Source organism: Salvia hispanica, chromosome 4 (assembly GCF_023119035.1).
Source record: "Salvia hispanica cultivar TCC Black 2014 chromosome 4, UniMelb_Shisp_WGS_1.0, whole genome shotgun sequence".
In the NCBI taxonomy this organism is placed as follows: domain Eukaryota; kingdom Viridiplantae; phylum Streptophyta; class Magnoliopsida; order Lamiales; family Lamiaceae; genus Salvia; species Salvia hispanica.
The window spans coordinates 25,234,600-25,254,067 of record NC_062968.1 but is presented as its reverse complement, the minus strand read 5'-3'; the positions used below and the strand labels follow the sequence as shown (position 1 = coordinate 25,254,067).

At 34.7% G+C, this 19,468-nt stretch overlaps 2 protein-coding genes across 2 annotated transcripts; both read right to left on the bottom strand.

Annotated features, from left to right (window-relative positions):
• Window positions 1-5,848: 5,848 nt before the first annotated feature.
• LOC125220766 lies at window positions 5,849-7,543 on the bottom strand. The gene is made up of 2 exons (XM_048122908.1): window positions 6,271-7,543; window positions 5,849-6,202 (listed from the first exon to the last, which is right to left on the bottom strand). Exon 1 carries the CDS (start codon window positions 7,541-7,543, stop codon window positions 6,440-6,442), a length of 1,104 nt encoding a protein of 367 aa, XP_047978865.1. The 3' UTR covers window positions 5,849-6,202; window positions 6,271-6,439.
• A 5,216-nt stretch (window positions 7,544-12,759) lies between these two features.
• LOC125219192 (ABC transporter G family member 15-like) lies at window positions 12,760-17,959 on the bottom strand. The gene is made up of 8 exons (XM_048121100.1): window positions 17,597-17,959; window positions 16,392-16,474; window positions 15,096-15,548; window positions 14,823-15,020; window positions 14,468-14,752; window positions 13,818-14,090; window positions 13,636-13,743; window positions 12,760-13,174 (listed from the first exon to the last, which is right to left on the bottom strand). The coding sequence occupies exons 1-8, from the start codon at window positions 17,949-17,951 to the stop codon at window positions 12,869-12,871; spliced, it is 2,061 nt and encodes a 686-aa protein (XP_047977057.1). The 5' UTR covers window positions 17,952-17,959; the 3' UTR covers window positions 12,760-12,868.
• Window positions 17,960-19,468: the final 1,509 nt, after the last annotated feature.

Sequence of the window (19,468 nt, the reverse complement as noted above, 5' to 3'; positions counted from 1 at the left end):
ATTCAGATTTTGTTTTGACACTATATAGTGAATTGGAGTGTATAACATTCAAAGATTATTGATACGCCATTCCATGTGACATTCTCCCTCCATTCAGAACAAAAAAAATACTACAGTATATCTCATTTTGCAATTTTGATAAATTCATAATTTAAAAATTACCTTGACTTTTAAAACTCGAACAAAGTAAAAAATGAACTTTAATTGTGGACAAAGGGAGTATATCTTAGGACGCACTGGAAATCATAAATCAAGATCTGAATATATGGGTATGCTAATGCCAACTAGGCCTAATTCGCGTTTATATAATTTATTGTTTACGTATCCTTATTACTAGTAATATTTAATGAATAGCGTGGAAGGAATGGGAGGATCTTAGAATATTAATACACTCAACGTGTATGATAAGCAAGAAATTTGTCACTTTTATTTTGAATGAATGGAATCATATTAAGTGAATATAATAGTATATAATCCGATATTTGGGCCATTAATGACCTTCAATGGAGTACATTACAATTTACATATCTATTTACTAATAATTATTGGGATTGTTGAATCCAAAGTCAAGATAAAGAGCATGTTCAAACTTTAGACTTTTGTACTAACACGAAAGAAATGCATGGCTTATAATACTATACCACCATTTTATAATAGTGAAAAATAATGCATGCATCCACATCGTCGAAGTTGTGGAGGGGGATAGTAAAGGGAAGAGTGGGAGTCATGAAACCAGACTCAATAAGATAATAATTAAATAATACTACTAAATAATAGAGAATCAATAATTTGAATAATTACTATTAGTTGTTATCATGTTACAACTTACAAGTATCCATCGGAATCCAACCATAATCTTTATTGGATGGACATGAGAAAACATAAATATAAGAAGATGTTTTGTGTGAATTTATATCATATTCCTTTGGTAATCCATTGTAAACAGTGATACCAACGAATAGTTCCGTTGGTAAATCTACTGTTTTTTTTAGTGTATTTTCGTGTTAGTTTATTAGTCATATTTTCGTGTTACGAATAAGGATATTGCTTTAATAGCACAAACTAGATGTTAAGTAATGCAGAAGTCAAACTACTTTAGGTTAAATGGAAGATACACCAAATATACTCTTTTTTGAATTCCAATGCATCAATTATAGCAATTTTTGCTTTGAAAATGAAGCTAAGATTAATTTTGTTGAAGGGGTGACTACGATTCATTATCTTATAAGATTATCATCCGAGAATTTATTGTGGCTTTCAATTTCATGAACCAAACTTAAATACATAGTATAAGATTATCATCCGAGTATATTGATATTGATCGATAAGCTAGTCTCAAGAATTTAGATTGTTACAATTCCTATGCTTAAGATTTTTATTAGTAAATTTGCAAAACAATTGAGAGGATCTCCAACCATTACACTAAACTCAAATTTATTTTAGTGTAAATGACACACTAAATATTGATTTTACTCCAACCATTTATACTAAACTCAAACCCAAAAGAATAATTTCCATTAATTTACTTTTTATACTCTTACTTTTCAATCATACCTACATATTTTATCTAAATTACATACTAGCTAATGCCATGACACTTTAACAATAACTTAAATAAAATTAAATAATATAATACTCCAGATTTACCGGATTATGATTAGATTAAGTTTTTATTAGTTAGAGTGAACTACATAAATGATACCTGATCTTTCACTTTCGCACATAAATGGTACCTGATCTTTATTTTATATCGTTTTTGGTACCTATAAATCACATTTTTGGTACCTGATGCAATTTTGACCCCAAAATGCCCTCTAAACAAATACATATTTCCATTTGTATCATTAAGGTTATTTTGGGCATACAAAACTAAGTACCAAAAGTGATATTATAATTTATTCACTCATTCTTCTCACTCTTTATACTATTATTATTAATCAATATTTAAATTATTATTTTGATATTATAAATTAATAATTAATTTGTTTTTTAATATCAGTCAAATATATTTAATTATAGTTATATTTATAATTATATTTAATTATTATAATAATATTATTGTTATAATACTAAAAACTAGTTGTAATAAATAAATAATAATAATATAATTATTTAAATTATGAATCACACAATATTATATAATAATAATAATAATAATAATAATAATAATACACTAAAAAGAAAGAAGAAAAAGAAGAAAAAAGAAAAAAAGAGGAAACATAAACTAATAAGAAAAAGAAAGAAGAAAGGAAGATAAAATACTAAAAAGAAAGAAGAAAATGAAGAAAAGGAGAAACTAAAGATGAAAAAAAGAAATAAGAAATGAAGAAAAAAATAATCACATGTTTGGTATACTATTTAATGGAAATTTTCAAAAATATCTTTCATAACAAAATAATCACAAGTTTGGTACCTAGGGTTATTTTTGTCACCGGGTACCAAAAACGATATAAAATAAAGATCAGGTATCATTTGCGTGCGAAAGTGAAAGATCAGGTACAATTTATGTAGTTCACTCTATTAGTTATTATAATTTTATTTTATGCATTTAGCTTATGTTTTTCAATTATAGAATTCCGTTATTATGTAGTATCGTTTTAATTATTAATATTTAACGATTATTTGTTATAGTATTTGATAGCATATTTAGTTTGATATTAGCATTTTGTAATATTAGTTTAAAATAAATAATTCTTAATTTTGAAAAGTAAAACCTACCTAATTATGTACGTGACTTTCTCCAATTATGTATATGTAGAATTATGAAATAAATAGAAATGGGTACTATATTTATATTAATATGGGCCTTCCTCTCTCTTTGAGCCGTGTTCGATCTGAAAGTGGCCGTGTTCGTGTTCGTGTTCCTTCAACCCATTTATGGCCCGAATCTCTAATCTTCCGCAGGTTTTACTATTTTATTTCTTTCTCCAACTTGCATGTTTGTATTTGTTTAAATAGATACTCTGATCAATTATGTGTAGAGAGCCGCTTTTGTTTCCAAGTGCCAGACAGCATCTCCTATCTTTTTTCTAACGCAAAGACATAAATCTTTTGAAAAAGCTACCAGCTGGTATTTCTGGATAATACTATTAATTAGATTGTACTTGTATTATCATCTCTAAATAATTTGATTTGTATTTTGATTATCTATATGAGTTTGGGATAGGAGACGATGGTCTACCTAATATCTTCGTAACTGAGACAAAATGTATTACTACATCATTGTTTTGGAAAGAAAACATCTGCCCTGAGCCTAAGCCTAATCTTATTGTCATGTTTGAAGATAGACGTTCATTTTTTTGTTGCATTTTCCTCTAAAGACGATGGCACCATTGTTGAAAATAGTGTAGCCTTTACACGGGCAACTCTTGCTATTACAAAAGAACCAAAAACTAGAAGGTAAATAAAACAAAAGAAAAACAATAAGAGAACAAGATGCAAACTATTGTCTTCTTCAAGTCGAGTCGAGGTAACCCTCTCTCCGCAAGACGAGATACGCCCCGGCTAGTGCTCACGGATTGGCGCAACGTCCCCAAAGATGAAACGACTTTCCTCCTACCGAGTTGAAGCACCTCAAACTCGTAGGCTCCGGCGAACTTGAATTGGAGGCGAGAACCGAGCAATGTAGTGCTCCTAAGATGCGAACTAGAATGTTTGAGAGCTTAGAGAGAAGAGAGAATGATTGTTCGTGTGTTCTCATCTCTCAAATCCACACCTATTTATAGGATAGGAGTGGCCACATGAGAGGTCTCGGCATTAAGGCACCTCATAACCATATTGGAGGTTACATCATATGAAAGGCCAAGAGACTTGGAAAATGAAAAGCTTAAAGCTTTCCAAATTTCCTCACGTTTTTCTTACAACCATCTCACCCAAATATTACTTATATTTTCCCTCTATTCTAACAAAAGATTATCATTTCACTTGGTGTACCGGTAATGGTCTACTTCATCTTAGTGATGGCAAGTTGGGTCAGGCCGCTCTTTGGAACCCGACAACAAATGAGTATAAGATCCTCCCTAAAACCTCTTTGGAACCTCACCTTTAATGTTTTATTGAAAGATTTGAAATGGTGTAAGACCTGGTGATCAAGGTATGAGTCTTAACAGAAGTTATCAGATTCACTTGTACTCACTCAAAACTAATTCCTGGAAGCGAATACCATTACCTTCCACTGATGAGTTTGAGTTTGAGTTTATCGGTCTACTTGCATAAATGGGGTTTGTTATTGTTTAGCATATCCAAAAGTGGCTCCTTGGTCCAATGTTATCCTTGCGTTCGACTTTACTACTGAAACTTTTTCCACTCTACCCACACCTGAATCTGGCTTGGAAGCTTTATTAGACTATAAAGGGGGATGAAGACGCTCATTCAGTTCCTAGTATTCGTGACTATGAATTTTGGATCGTGGATAAGAGAATCTATTTTCCATACTTACGGTATTCTGGAGCTGTTTCAACTTTTGCAGGATGGTAATTTAGTGTATTTCTCAAGCAACATGCAAAAGGAGATTGTTGTGTTTAATCGTACCACTAGAAAGTTGAAGTCTCTTGGCATCTGTTGCCCTAGTTATATGTTTCCGTTTGTTGAGAGCTTTGTTCAACTCAATGGAGTATCTACTTGGTAAGTAAAATTTCTTTTGATTCTCAATTTCTTATGAGTAATGTGGAGTATATTATACTATGATTCAATTTCAGCTTGATGAGAAGCATACATGGATTGACAACGTGAGCTTACTCGAAAGGGAGTTGTGACGGACTTTATGGCTAAAGATTAGTGCCGGACTCGGAATTTGTAATTCGGTTTTCAGCAATGGGGAAATGTTTATGCACTGCGATTCTTGAAATCAACAATAAGTATGATTTAATGAATTGATGCATTGATGCATATAACATTTGATATGATATAAGAGCATCCGCAATGGTGCTTAGGCCAGCCATAGGCCAGCCATTCTCTCTCCTGCCACGTCAGCAACAATAAAAAATCCACCTGCCACATCAGATTTAGGCCAGCCATAGGCCAGCTGCAATAAAAATAATTCAAAATATACTACATTTACGGAATTAAAATTACGATTAAATTACGGAATTAAATTTACGACACATATACGGGAAAATTCATTAATTGCATTTAAAAAAGTTACATAGATAAAAAAAAATCCGGGCTTCCACACACGAGCCACCGCCCCACTCTACTCCTCACTAATTTATTAAAAAAATACATAAAAAATGTTAGTATGCCTTGAATTTGTGTTAGTTTGCCCCCGGCCCAACGGTATGACATGTTTCTGTTTTAGGTTTTAATTTTGTATTGGGCTAGTTGTTGTTGTCCATCGCTGGATGTTGCTCTTGTACGAAATTTAAAGATAGAGAAAATCGCGTTTATATAGTTTTTCAAAAATTAAAAAAAAAAGAATTAATTTTTTTTTTTTAAAAAAGAATTAAAATTTTTTTTAAAAAAAGAATTAAAAAAAAAACAAAATTCGGCGGCGATCGGGCCGCCACAATGGCGGCCAATGCGCATCGGCCAGCGCGGAGCGATCGGCCAGCCCACGCCGATCGGCTCGCCGATTTCGCTCTCGCCGATTTGCAATGGTTCGGCTAGCCGATCGGCCAGCGCGACGAATCGGCTAGCCGGGTCGCTAGCCGACCATTGCGGATGCTCTAAAACTCCCCTTGAACTTGAGCTAATCAACATTACAGATAAACAAGTAATCTTTTAATACCAACCCTTGTACTCTTGCGTTCTCGCATTTGGTATTATAGTGGACGACTGCAAACGTGATCTGGTTACGTTGGAGATGGTATATATAAACAAGCTTAACGCTTCTTAAAATAGGTCCTTAATTTGTTACTAATACATTGAAAATAAATAAAAACTAGTAATTACAATACGGGCTCTAGTGGCCCTTAAATTTGTCCTCATTGTGTTGTATATTTTTCTTATCCAAAATTTCTAACTCTATTGTGTTTTCATGCCGGGCACAGTACTCTTAACAGATGAGATTAATACTATTTGATTTTGATATCTAAACAATTTCATATACTATATCTCACAGAGAGCCACTACAACATCCTACATATATATCCCATAAAATTTGATCAAATTAAGCAATTATTTCATCCAACATGCATTCCCTGAGCCTGACTTCCGCCATATGATTGTCCATTCCAATGATGTCACAACACTCACATCTATCCATCTGAGAACAAAAAAAAAGTAACATAATTATTTATTAGCAATAATGTTGGTGCAAATAGATACTAGTACCTGATAGCGCTTAGCGGGGGGTGAATAGACTTGAATGATGTTGATAGCATCTGCAGAATGAGAGGCACACGGAGGCAGAGGAAGAGGCCAAGCCCGAGCATATGTAGTGATAACTTCACCGCGCTCGACTGATTTATCCACCACCTCGAGAAAGAAACTGTGTGGGGCTTCACAATATCGAGGGGGCCCTCGTATTGAACTTGTAAAAAGGGAGGCTTATGTCTCGACGCTTTGACCATGGTTTGAATGTTTCGAGGGGCATCTGCAGGTGGCTGCGCGGGAAGATTGTTTCGTATATCTGTGCTGAATATCCCCATGCAATTGAGATGGTCCAGTTGGTTTGCCTGTGGTGGCATATTGTTTGCTGCAACATTCTCGACTGGTCGGCTGCTGCAGCCCTCATCAGATGCCGAGTCGATTCAAAACGGTCCCTGGACGGAAATATTGGCTCCACCTTGTCCATGTGGTGGAGGGAAAGTAAGGGGGAAAGAGGGTGAGATGATAGAAAACCAGATATATCGCCAAGTAAATCAATCTGATGGCTCCCCATCTGAGGAGACAGATTGGTCCCGATGTCCGCAATACAGTTTTTAGTTGTATTATCAGAAGAAAACAAGTATGCATATCTCTTCAGACAACCATCCATATCCTCAGCCAATGCTTTGGCAACAGGATAACTCATGATGATCCCGGCTCCACCAAATGCCTCCTCGAAGGAGAACCAATAACCCGACATTAGAAACTCTGACTGCCCCCCAAGGTAGAAATATCTGGTGTGATCCAGCCGCGCCAACACCTCCACTATATTATCCACGAAGAAAATGGTGTCGTCGTCTCCCATCACCACCCACCTCACTTGCTGATGGTCCCCAGCTGCAAATTCCCTCATGACCTCGAGGATACCGTGCACCATCCTGCTCGCCCGGAGATCGTGCTTGTTAATTAGTAGACCTCTGAGGTCATCCGAGACTCTGTAAGGTGGGAGAGTGGGGGACCACGCCTCCGATGGGAGTTTGTCCAGGAACAGAGCACCTCGGGTGGCACCCGGCCGCCACCATGATTCTGTGTAGGCCTTGCGGTGGCGCCACGCCTTTTCGGACCCCAGTATCCCGAAGAGCAGGTGGCTCAGATTAGTAGGAGCTGGAATTATGTTTAATGACTCGGATTTCAGCACACCGGAAGCTGGGGAAATTAGCTGTTTATTTATGCATGAAATGGAGATTTGATACAAAGTTAGGCATAGTATCAGCAGCACTACAATTCTTGATTTCATATTTCATCAAATTGTGCAGGCTTGCAATTTTCAGATTTTGCTGTGATACTATATATTGGATTGGATTGGATTGGATTGGATTGGAGTAGAGTGGAGTGTGTGTAACATTCCATGATTATTAAGCCATGTGACATATACTTAGGGCGCACTCAGTCAATAAACTTTGTAAAGGTAAAGTATGACTCACAATATTGTAACAATATTTTATGGAGTAATAGTTAAACTTTGTAGCACACAAAAATTACTACTACATATGACACTGGATCCCATACAGAAAACTGCTCAAGTCTCCGGGCCTTATTAAATATTCAATCAACGTTGGAGTGATTTGCATCAATTTCATTAAAAAATAAAATAATTAGTAAAATAATTACAGTTGATTAGAATTGACCAATTAAAACATAGAGGTGTCTTCATCTTGGAACAAGTTAGCATGATTTAGAGATGTATGAGTCAAAACTACTTTAGCTTAATTGGAAGATAGTCTAATTAAATTAGATACTCTACTACTTTTCCACTTCCAATGCACTAATTATGGGTGTGCAACTGCATGGTACTAAAAAGTTGCAACCTATTCTTTCCCTTCTTTATTCCTATTTACTACTTTTTCGTCTCAAGATTGTTGAAACATTTTTACTAACACAGAAATAAAAAAATTGATGTATAAAAGTTAAAGTGAAGAGAATAAAGTAAGAGAAAAAAAAATTTACTAAAGAAAATAACTTAACTAGCTTGGAAAAAACCAAAACGATATACAATTCAACTACACTGAGAAAAATAATTATGATCCACACATTGTCAATATCTACCAATTCCTCCATATATTTGATGGGGTGTAAATAAAATAATATGGTACTCCTTTCGTCCCATTAAAGATGACTCACTTTTATTTTTTGGTTTGTCCCAATCAAGATGAATCATTACTAAAAATGGAAACACTTTTATCTCTACTTTATTCCTTTATTTTATTTACTCTCTCCATTTAACACACAAAATAAAATTGTATAAAAACCAGTGCTGAGGAAGGAGTCATCTTTCTTGGGACAGAGGGAGTAATAATTCTACTCTACTAATTCAAACCAATTTCAAAACAAAAGCACATGGTAATAATTCTACTCTACTATTGAGTGTAAGCAATAGAAAATTGATCCTCTAGCTATTTATAGAGAAAAACCACTATGCATCGATATAAATTATTGTTGAACCCAGACTCTCACCGTCTTGTCCCACAAAAATACACTGAGTTAATCTTTATTTCGACCCAGCCTATTATTATCTAAAATTTCTCGGGCTTTCAAAACTAGATGGCCCGACCCATTTTCACGAAATAAGCACTTACAAGGCCCTATTTGTTTTCAATATAAATGATGAATTAAATAATATCTATTTTTTGTTGTATTGTACCGAACTTTGGTACACTATACCATTATACCATACAGTTCATAAACTTTATACCGAAAAATATGTAAATGATTTATACTACCTCCGTCCCTGAAAATTTGTCTCATTTTTCTATTTTCGTCCGTCCCCCAAAATTTGTCCCATTTCACCTTTTACCATTTTTGTTAGTAGACCTCATATTCCACTAACTCATTCCTACTCACATTTTATTATAATACTAATATATAAAAGTATAACCCACAATCAACTAACTTTTTCAACTCACTTTCCATTACATTTCTTAAAACTCGTGCTGGGTCAAAGTGAGACAAATTTTGGGGGACGGATGTAGTAAATTATTAATGGATATATTTATCGTTTTTATCCAAAATATTAAATTTTAATCGCTATATACGTTACATATTGTTAATTCGATATATATTGATTTCGATACATATTTTAGACTATCGGTATACAGGTAATATTCGTTTTACCAGTAATATTTTCAATAATTTTCGTTATATTTGGTAATGTACACCGGTAAATTCGTTATGTTCGTTAAATTTTTTGGTAATATATACCGGTAATATTTGTATATATCGGTAATATTCGTTAAACTGATATATACCGTTAATATTTTCGGTATACCGTGGTATAAAAAAATTCATACCGTTACCGTATAAAAAACTTTTGGTACCGTATCGTACCGTATACCGTATACGAGTATGACTAGTTAACGCCACTTCAAAATCGATATGTTTTAAGAATCGGGGCCTTATTTCCCGTAAAATATTGAACCCGAGATTTTGGTTATACACAACATTTATCTCGGGTTGCAAATATCTTCCATATTTGAAATTGTAGCTCATATGAACATTGTTCTCTAACATATTCAAATTAGTCAATGTAGAACGTGTATAATCTCCAAATCCTTTGATCTCGTTGGAATGTTGAAATCTGAATTAAAATTTTTTAGAACAATTACTAATATTTACCATGAGGTAACGCGTGTCGGAGCAAAATCTCATGATAGAGGTAATAATGTGCCATCATGTGCTCCATATACTCGTGTCTTTACCATTCGCGCTCAATAAAATCTTTTGCCGCTACAAACTTCCCGGCTTATGTAAACTCAGCCAGTACTCTAAAATAATATCTTTGTACGTCATCACCTCCAGCTCTCTGTGTTGTAGAAGGATTTCATAGTCAACACACATTTTGCGATCTTCATAAGCAACGCCATTTATCTTGCCTTTCGGGAACCAAATGCCATGTGTATGAAACTTTTCGATATTAACATGTTCTTGAAGTCTTATTGTTCTGTTCAAAGCTGAAGGCCCACTATAGCAAGAGTTGAATTTATTCTAGTGTACTGTGGCTCTAGAATAGATTTTGGCCGAATAGACTTTGTTTGAGCGAGAGATTCACAATTACACAAGCCATTCATTTCCCTAAATTAAACACTCCCTCCGTCCTGCTTTAGGAGTTCCGGTTGATCAATTTTAGGCGTCTCGCTTTAGGAATCCCGGTTGAGATAAATTAATAAAAAATGCCTACAAAGTGTTAAAAGTGGATCCCAACATTCACTAAAACTAATAAAAAAGTGTTCAAACTGGGTCCCAACATCCACTAAAACTAATAAAAAAATGTTAAAAGTGGGTCCCAACATCCACTATAACATTTATTTATTGGACACTCAATTAAAAGTGGGTCTCAATATCTACTACAATATTTATTTATTACACACTCAAACACTTTTTTCTTAAAATATGTGTCCGACTCAACTGGGACTCCTAAAGCGGGACGGAGGGAGTAAGTAACAAGAAAATGCGAGACACAAAAATAAGTAAACAAAAAAATAGAAGAAAAAACTTTTAAAAAAAAGAGCATGTCAAATGAGCCTATTAATGGTTACCACATATAGACAATAAAAGCAAAATATAAGAAAACTCATTGCACACATACGTAACCCTAAATGGCATCCACTGCCGCCACTCCTCCACCTCCACACGGCCACACCCATTCCCCATCTCTAACATTTATGAAAATCATGACAATATTGAAAAAAATTGAAAATCAGGAATACACATAGATTCACACATAAAAAAAACAAATCTAAAACTTAAAGATGAATAAAAAAACATTAAATATGAAAAATCTTACGAGAAGAAAAAGTGAAGCTCTACCGTGAAGCTCAAGCTTTGAAAATGGGATTTTAGGATGGCTGGCCTACTATGTCTAAAACCATAGCTCAAGCTTCAGGTTGGTTGTGTTTCATTTATGAAACTACTTGGTCATATATTTTACTTTACTTTGTCAATAGATGGAGGCGTATTGAGTCTTTGTCTAACTGCATGAAGTGAAACCATGGTTTGAGTCCAAACCTGTTTGTAGATATACCTTTTATTCCTATGAAAACAATTGTAATGTGGATAAATCATTTAACAATTGACCCTCTAATTAGTTGAGGTGGGAATGTGATAACAAATGGAATGGTCACTCCTATGTTCACATTTTTGTTATCTGGAATCACCCAATGGGATCTCCATTCCTATTGGGGTGGGAATGTGTATGATTATTCCCATTGAGCTAATATAGCTAATTATTACCACGGAGTATATTTTTTGACATGCAATTATGTTAACTACTACTCCTCTATATTATTTTTTTTATGGATAAAGTATTTTAGAAAAAAATTGACTTGTTCATTATTATTATTGGTAGTTAATTTGGAAAAGTTACAACAATATTCAAGCTCAAGTATGCATTCAAAGTTTGTGCAAAATCAGAATAACCAAAAGTTCTTATGCTAAGGCACCAAAAACTCTTATTTAAATAAATTGCATAAGTATAACGACGTGGTTTTGATGAAGTGGTGTCATGTTAGATTTAGTTTTGACCGACATTGAATTTGTTGAAAAATTACAATAATGTTAGGTTGTGTACGACCTTCAAATAATTTCGTGTATGTAGGTGCCGACAATCGTTTACTTTTATTTAATGGTAATGTTGCCTATCATTGTCTTATTACTACCTATGTCCCTGAAAATTTGATACATATTACTATTTCGGTTCATCCCTGAAAATTTGATACACTTCACTTTCATTTTTGGTAGTGGACCCCATATTCCACTAACTCATTCCTACTCACATTTTATTATACAACTAATACTTTAAAAGTATGACCCACATCCCACCAACTTTTTCAACTCACTTTCCATTACATTTCTTAAAATCCGTGTCGGGTCAAAGTGTAGCAAATTTTGGGGGACGGAAGTAGTAGTATACATGTGGTGATGACTCTCTTGCTACTTGTTATTTGCAGCTCAGATGCTTTACTTCATATACCGGGCTTTGCTCGGCTGGGGACATGTACGCACGCACATACATATAGGTGCATTTATGTATGTATCTAAATGAAGGAGACAACCAACACTTCATTTTGTTCTTTTACTCTGAGTTTCTGAGCTCGTAGATAATGTAGATTGATTAATTATGTACGGACTAATGGAAGACTTAGTAACTAAATTAAAAAGTACTATTAAAGCAATTTCATGTTTGAAATTATGCTGATTAACCCCACATATTCTGTCTTGTAGAGTTGTGGTTGTTTGTGTTAGCCTTATTGATGAGGTTAGGTGCTTTTATATGCCAAATTGGAAAAGTTTTCACTGTTATTATTAGAAATAATTGCAATTTTAATTAAATCTTGTAGAAAATTATACCAAATCTTTATAGTTGGAAATGCGATATTACTCACTAAAAACAAATAAATTTGCGTTTGACAACTAAGAAAATTATAATTGCATATTATATATCATGTAATATATAAAAGATAGGGGAAGTGCTTCATGCATTAAAAACTAAATAATGTTAATAAGAAAGTGGGAGCTAGGTTGAGTGAAGTGGGGAATTGAGACCCTCTTGAGAAGACAATGAATGCCTCTAATTGGAAGGAGAAGGGAAAGGTAGCGGTCTCCGGAAGGAAGGCCGGCGCCTGAGATGGTGAAGAGTCCTCTTTGTATAGTAAGTATGAAACACAGGCATCGCTCTCTCCTTCAACTTGAGTATTATAAAGAACAACAATCTATAGGCTACCAAAATGACTGCAACGGCACCCAAATCCCACCATTTTGAGTGACGTAGAGATATCCCTAGCAATGAGCTTAGAACATATTCCCCCTTTAGCTTCGGTTGCCCCTCAACTGGACCCTCGAACTCCATCCCGATCATGTCGTTTTTATAGGCCCCCTGTTGGCAATGTGAATACAGATGGTAAATGAACAAATAAAATATAGTAGTAACAAATATCGCATGTCAGTGTACAAAGAATAATTGAATTCACTATATGATATGTTAGTCCTCCTATTATCAATTCCATAGACTTCTATTATGGCAGTATTAAAGAGGGTCGCCTACTAGGCTAAAAAAGTTTTTAAATTATCCAATACTAGTACATATGGACCGAAACTCAAAGTTATATTTGGGTTTCAAATTTGATCAAGTTCGATAGAGGGTTGATCCAATCCAATTAGGAAAACAATCAACCTCTTCGGATAACACATCGAACGAGCTGAAAACACTAGATAAGTCTATGTGCTACTTGTCCTATTCATAATTGATTGTATATTGAGATGGAACTTCATAAATTTCAATCAAATACTAATAGAATTTGTTAGAATTCATTCAAGGTTATGCACGATGATTCTTACTTGTAGGCCCCAAGCCATGTAGTTGATGTAAGAGATGGGATATTTCCAAAATATCAAAGGAAGATCAGGAAGCAGTCGGAAAAAACCAGCTGTAGCCATCATGATGCCCTAAAACAAAACATTTGTGTTAAAACTAGGTTGGTAATGTGTATGAGGGAGCATATACATATATGCATACTCACAATGAAACCTGCACCGACAACGACTCCCATCAGGAAATTGGGGACGAGGGCGGCGACCACCATCATGCAGCTCTCAACGACGGAGATGGAGAGAAGAAGGTCGATGAAAGCGTACATGAAGTGGGAGAAGCCAGGGTGATACTTCACCATCAAGTATGTAATACACACTGAACTGAATGACATCACAATCAAGAAAGGAAACGAAGAGATGAAGTTAGATAGTATGTACACTCCTACACCATAATGTCCGTTGAGCCTTTCTTTGTTGAATACCTAACAAAAAACAAGAATACAAGCATTATAATCCTATATGAATGGGCAAGTGAACTGTTGTCAAATGAAGACAAACAAATATCTGAAATCACTCTTCATGGATTAGGTGTGAGTTCATTCACAAAAATGTACTTGGTACGAGAAGGAGAGACGAACCAAACCTTACTAAGGTTCAACTGAAATCACTGTATAAGATTATGAGCTAAGTACAATTCCATTCATTAAGTGTACTTGGTTTGTGAATGAGAAACCAACCAAATTTACTCAGATTTATATAATGATTTCAGTTTTCTTTCCCATGGACTTAATTATACAGTGATATATTTGTTTGTTTTCATTTGCGGACATGAATGCATGGCTTGAAGGAGACAACTAACCTTAATTTCTTCAATGAAAGATGGGAAGCCTCCAATGGCCATGAATGTCATAAAACCAGATACAAAGCCACCACATGCTCCTCTAGCCATAATAGCATGATAACCAGATCCAACATCGTGGAAGACTGAACCCACACAAAGAGACACCACAATATAGATGAGAATTCGAAGCCAGTAATACCCAAAATCTCGAGACATGTTTGTGAACGACCGCTTTATCAAAACCATAAGTTGCTTCCTCCATCTTGCATGGCTCCCTCTACTTTCCTCATACACTAATCCTTCCTGCACCATGCATGTATATATAGCTCAGCCAAACACGACTTTAAGTCAGATTTGTGATTGAAATACTCACAGTAACAGAGAAGTGTTTGATCTTTGCTCGGACTCTTTCAGCGAGTTTGGAATTTTGGTATTTGTGTAGAAGCTTGGCTCTGATCTCTGCTGTGGTTCCTATTATCTTTACGTCGTCAAAGTCTGCGTTGATACAACGAAGGTAATGATCGGAAGGGCTCCTCGTGTGCGGACATGGAAATCCCGCTTCAGCAAAGAACTGGAGAGAGAGAATAAAATAGATAAGTGAAGAGAGAAATGAAAGTTTGAATTTATTCTCAATTATCGTTCGTACCTCAAGTGCGGGAGCGGCCTCTCCAAAGTAGACGGTTTGACCGGAGGAGAGGAGCAAGAGATCATCAAAGAGAGAGAAAACCTCAGTGCTGGGCTGGTGAATGGTGGTGATGATGGTTCTGCGGCGACGGGCAATGCTTCTGAGGGACTGCGCAACGAAGAAGGCGGAGGCGCTGTCTAGGCCGGTGGTGGGCTCGTCGAGGAAGAGAAGGTGCGGCTGCGTTATGATCTCGAGGGCGATGCTGAGGCGCTTCTTCTCGCCGCCGCTGATCCCTCTCAAATGCCAGTTTCCGATGAGGTGATCAGCGCAGTCCTCCAATCCTAATTCGGCGATGGTGTTTTCGATTAGCTCCGCAGTCTCTTGCTTGCTGGGAAGCCTCAGGGCAGCTGAATATGCGATGCTTTCTTTCACTGTAAGACTCCCTAAAACCACATCTTCTTGGCTTACGTAAGCCTGCATGCATAAATCGCCATCTTATTAATATTTTTCGTAATTCATACTAATATTATGAATCATAACATATCAATTATAAAATTGGCATGCAATTTCATTTTATTTTCCCAACATGGATGGTCGATTGTTTTTAGCAACCCCTAAGTATGAAAGGAATTAAAATTAGAGGTTTTACCTTTTTCCTCCATTAAAAAAACACTTCTATTTATTATTTTATTACTCTCTTGATAAAAATAACAAAAAATAAAGATAGAACGTTTCAGGAAAATGAAAAAGGTAGAAACGTAACTATACAATCAATTCGATATCAATAAATGAATTAGAAATATTAGTGGCATGCAGCTAGCTAGTGAAAGAGACGAAACGACATTTAAGAAGTTGAGCTGATTTCTGATAATTCAACTACCCATACTTTGAATTATTCATTGGTTCTACTTCTGCCTATGCTCCAATTTTTAATCGCTTCATTTATAGATTTCCCGTATGAGGAATAATATTAATTCTGTCCAAATTTAGTTAATATAGTACTCAACGACAAATTCAATGCTCCCTCTTATTGTATCTCTCATGTATGCATGTGCAGTATTTTTCAAAAGAAAATCAACACATTAATTATCTACTGCAACACAACCAGACATTATAACTATTTGTCTATTTTCTATCAACTTCATTAATTAATATTTATCTAATTATTGAAATTACTGGTGGTGTGCATTAATAATTAAATGCAGAAATTTATAATTAATTCAGGAAGGCATAACTGCAAACAATTATTTTTCATAAAAGTAACAAGCTACAGATTCAAAATTAATAAATTAATTCATGAATTATAGTATGACATACAACAATGCCATAGTGAAGCGACTTTTTTATCTTTCCATTGAGAAGAACGTTCCCAGAAGTTACCACGTTTCCTGAAAGCCTGCCTGCAAATCAAATGCATAATAAATTAGGCTAGATACATATTTATTCAAAATTTAGTGCACACAACTACCACAAACAACATAAGTGAAACGTAGAGATTTTTTTTAGTAATAGCTGCAGCAGAAGACAAGTGTGTTGTGTCTCTACTTAGTAAATATGGTCAAGCAAAACTGTCACAAAGTCCAAACATATTAATGAATGCGCTACCTATCTATTCTTTTATTCACTTATTCTTTTTCATTACTTTTAAACTTAATGTAATTCAGACATACCCTAAATCAAATCGATGACATTTACTATGGTAGAAAGATGGTTAATAGAAAGCAAATTAAATGCTTCTTTAAATCCGTATGAGGTGTCTTCTTACCACATGCATTGCTGTTCAAGAATTTATTATCACCGATTACTTGAGTTTATCTTTTTGCCGGAAATTGGGTATTTTATGTCGTCTTGCACTTTATGATAATCTCATGCATAGTAAGCATTAATTAGCTGATTAAAAAAAATTGGAGTATTCAACTGTTAGAAATTCAAATGATAATCTCTAAAGACTTTCTAATTGAATTCACCTTTATTTCGACACGAAGAAAAATTTATGTCATATTGTTACAATCACATAACTAAAAGTTATGGAGCATTTTTTATATTATATTGGGCTAGTATAAACACAATAATTGGAATATACTAACATAAGAGCATCTCCAAGGGGGAAAAGTATATTGAGAAAGTATATTTCTCATTTACCTCCTCAAAAAGGTTATTATACCTTCTTAAAAAGTAATGGACTCCAAGGAAAGAAGGTAAATTCAAAAACAAATAAAATAACTAACTTTATACCTTTTCTATCAAGAAGAGGTAAAGATACCTTCTCAAAATAAAAGAAGGTATAAAACCTCCTCAAATACCCATTCCCTTGGAGCATGAAATTTTATGAAGAAGAGGTAAAAATGGTAGTTATTTCTCTTTACCTCTCCATTTATCCTCTCTCTTGGAGTTGCTCTAAAGCTTAATACATGGTTAAATAAAACAAAGGTCGAGGTTCGAGTTACCAAGACTGCATTAATGCATGTGAACTAATAACTTCAAAAAAAAAAGTAATCTATGGTGGTGAGGGAGAGAGAGACCTGCAAGAGAATCAAGAAAGGTGGACTTGCCGGAGCCGGAAGGGCCCATAACGGCCATGATTCTGCCGGGAAGGGCGAAACCGGTTAAGCCATTGAGCAACCTTCTGGTGGGGCCATTGCCGGAGTTGGGGAGGAGGGCCGTCAAGTCCTCCCACGCTAGGAATGCCGCCGCTCCTTCGCCAACCTCCACATCTCTTGCTGATGATGATGATATTTCTATCTCCATGACCATGTATATATGTTCACATTTACAAGCACAACCCTCCAATTTATATTGTGATTTCTGATTTGGATGGATGAATGTGGGAAACAGTTGAATGTTGCAATCAATGGCGTTGCAGAATATATATACCATAATATATCACCAAAATATTATCTTAAAAAGTGTCCCACACTAATTTGCCCATGCTACTTTTAGCCAACGTTGTTAAAAAAGTAAATAAATAGTTACATGGGATTGTTATCATTTATTCATGAGTAAAAGGCCTTGGCTCTATCAACAATTAGGCTTATTCGTTACTTGTCTTGGACAAGCCCATTTCATGAGGATGGATAACTTTCTCTATCAATGCTAATATGCAATGTTTCAGTTTTCCAAACTAGGAGTATGCATTTATGTATTTCGTTATGAGGAAAATGCGTACACGCATCTTATCTTAACTATATCTATTTTCGTGTAATCGCAAAATTTATAGTTTAGGCGTTTCAATCTATTATACTACTAGTAATCTTAATTCTATTCCAAATATTTACGTTAACCTTGAAACTTAGGGAATATGAGGCAAAGCCCATCAAGATATTAATAAAGAAAATAGCTTATAAATTAAAATAAATCGATTCTTCGGTCTTTATACCCTGATAATTCTGATATGAACTCAGTCAATTTAAATCAGATATACTAAACCTATGAATTTGATAATTCGCCATGCATGTACTAAATCAATTTATACCAGATATACTAAACCTACGAATTTGATAATTCGGTATGAACTCGGTCAATTTAAGTTAATTAGGATTAAACCAAACATGTCTGTTGCAAGCTAAGGCTTTGATGAATTCACATCATGCATACCAAACTTGTATGGTTTTGTATGCATATTTTGACTAATGCAATGACTTTTATTCCAATTTTTTTTTTTTTTTTTTTTGTTATGCATGGTATGAACTAGACTAATTGTTTTAAACACTTAAGGACAAAAAAATTGAGAAGCAATTATTAGCGTTTGAAAATTATTAAAAAATAATCATAATTTAAGACGCAAAAGAAAGCGTTTCTAAGTTGAGAATAAATTGTCTTAATTTTTACTTTTTTAAGACGCTTCTATTTATGTCTCTTAAGTTTAGTTGGGACACCAACAATAAGGACACTTTATGAAGCATTAATGGTATAATTAGACACAAATTAGCATCTTTAATAGCATTAAAAATGTCATTAGATTTTTGTTGTTATAGTGAAAGTTTCAAGTGTGGGCATAATATTTCGATGTCAATCGATTTTAAGTTTTAAAAAGATAAGTATATTTTGATAGGGGTGCATTAAGGTCCCAACACCCTCTTAGTCTTAAACATAAAACAAATTGTAGCCATTAGACAGATGGATTGGATGGATGTGATTTACATTACCCGAGCTACATTTCACGCATAATTGTAAACACGGTGCTTATTGAATCTGTTTTAAAACTGCAGGTCCTATAATTCCGTAGGATAATTATGAGAGACGATTCACATACCACTATCTCTTCGTCATTCCACTCTCTTTCATCTTTTACATCTCCCTCACTTTCTCCCATATCCAAAACTCTAACCGCCGTATTTTTTAATCCAAAGAACAAATTTGACCGTTGATTGACCGTGCAAACATGATTTCCCCTT

Coding starts and splice junctions, on each gene's coding strand:
- LOC125220766 (XM_048122908.1), bottom strand. CDS start 7,543: ATGAAATCAAGAATTGTAGTGCTGCTGATACTATGCCTAACTTTGTAT.
- LOC125219192 (XM_048121100.1), bottom strand. CDS start 17,951: ATGGTATATATATTCTGCAACGCCATTGATTGCAACATTCAACTGTTT. Junction 16,475..17,596: donor CTTTCTTGATTCTCTTGCAG/GTCTCTCTCTCC, acceptor TTTGATTTGCAG/GCAGGCTTTCAGGAAACGTG. Junction 15,549..16,391: donor CGCTTCACTATGGCATTGTT/GTATGTCATACT, acceptor TTATGCATGCAG/GCTTACGTAAGCCAAGAAGA.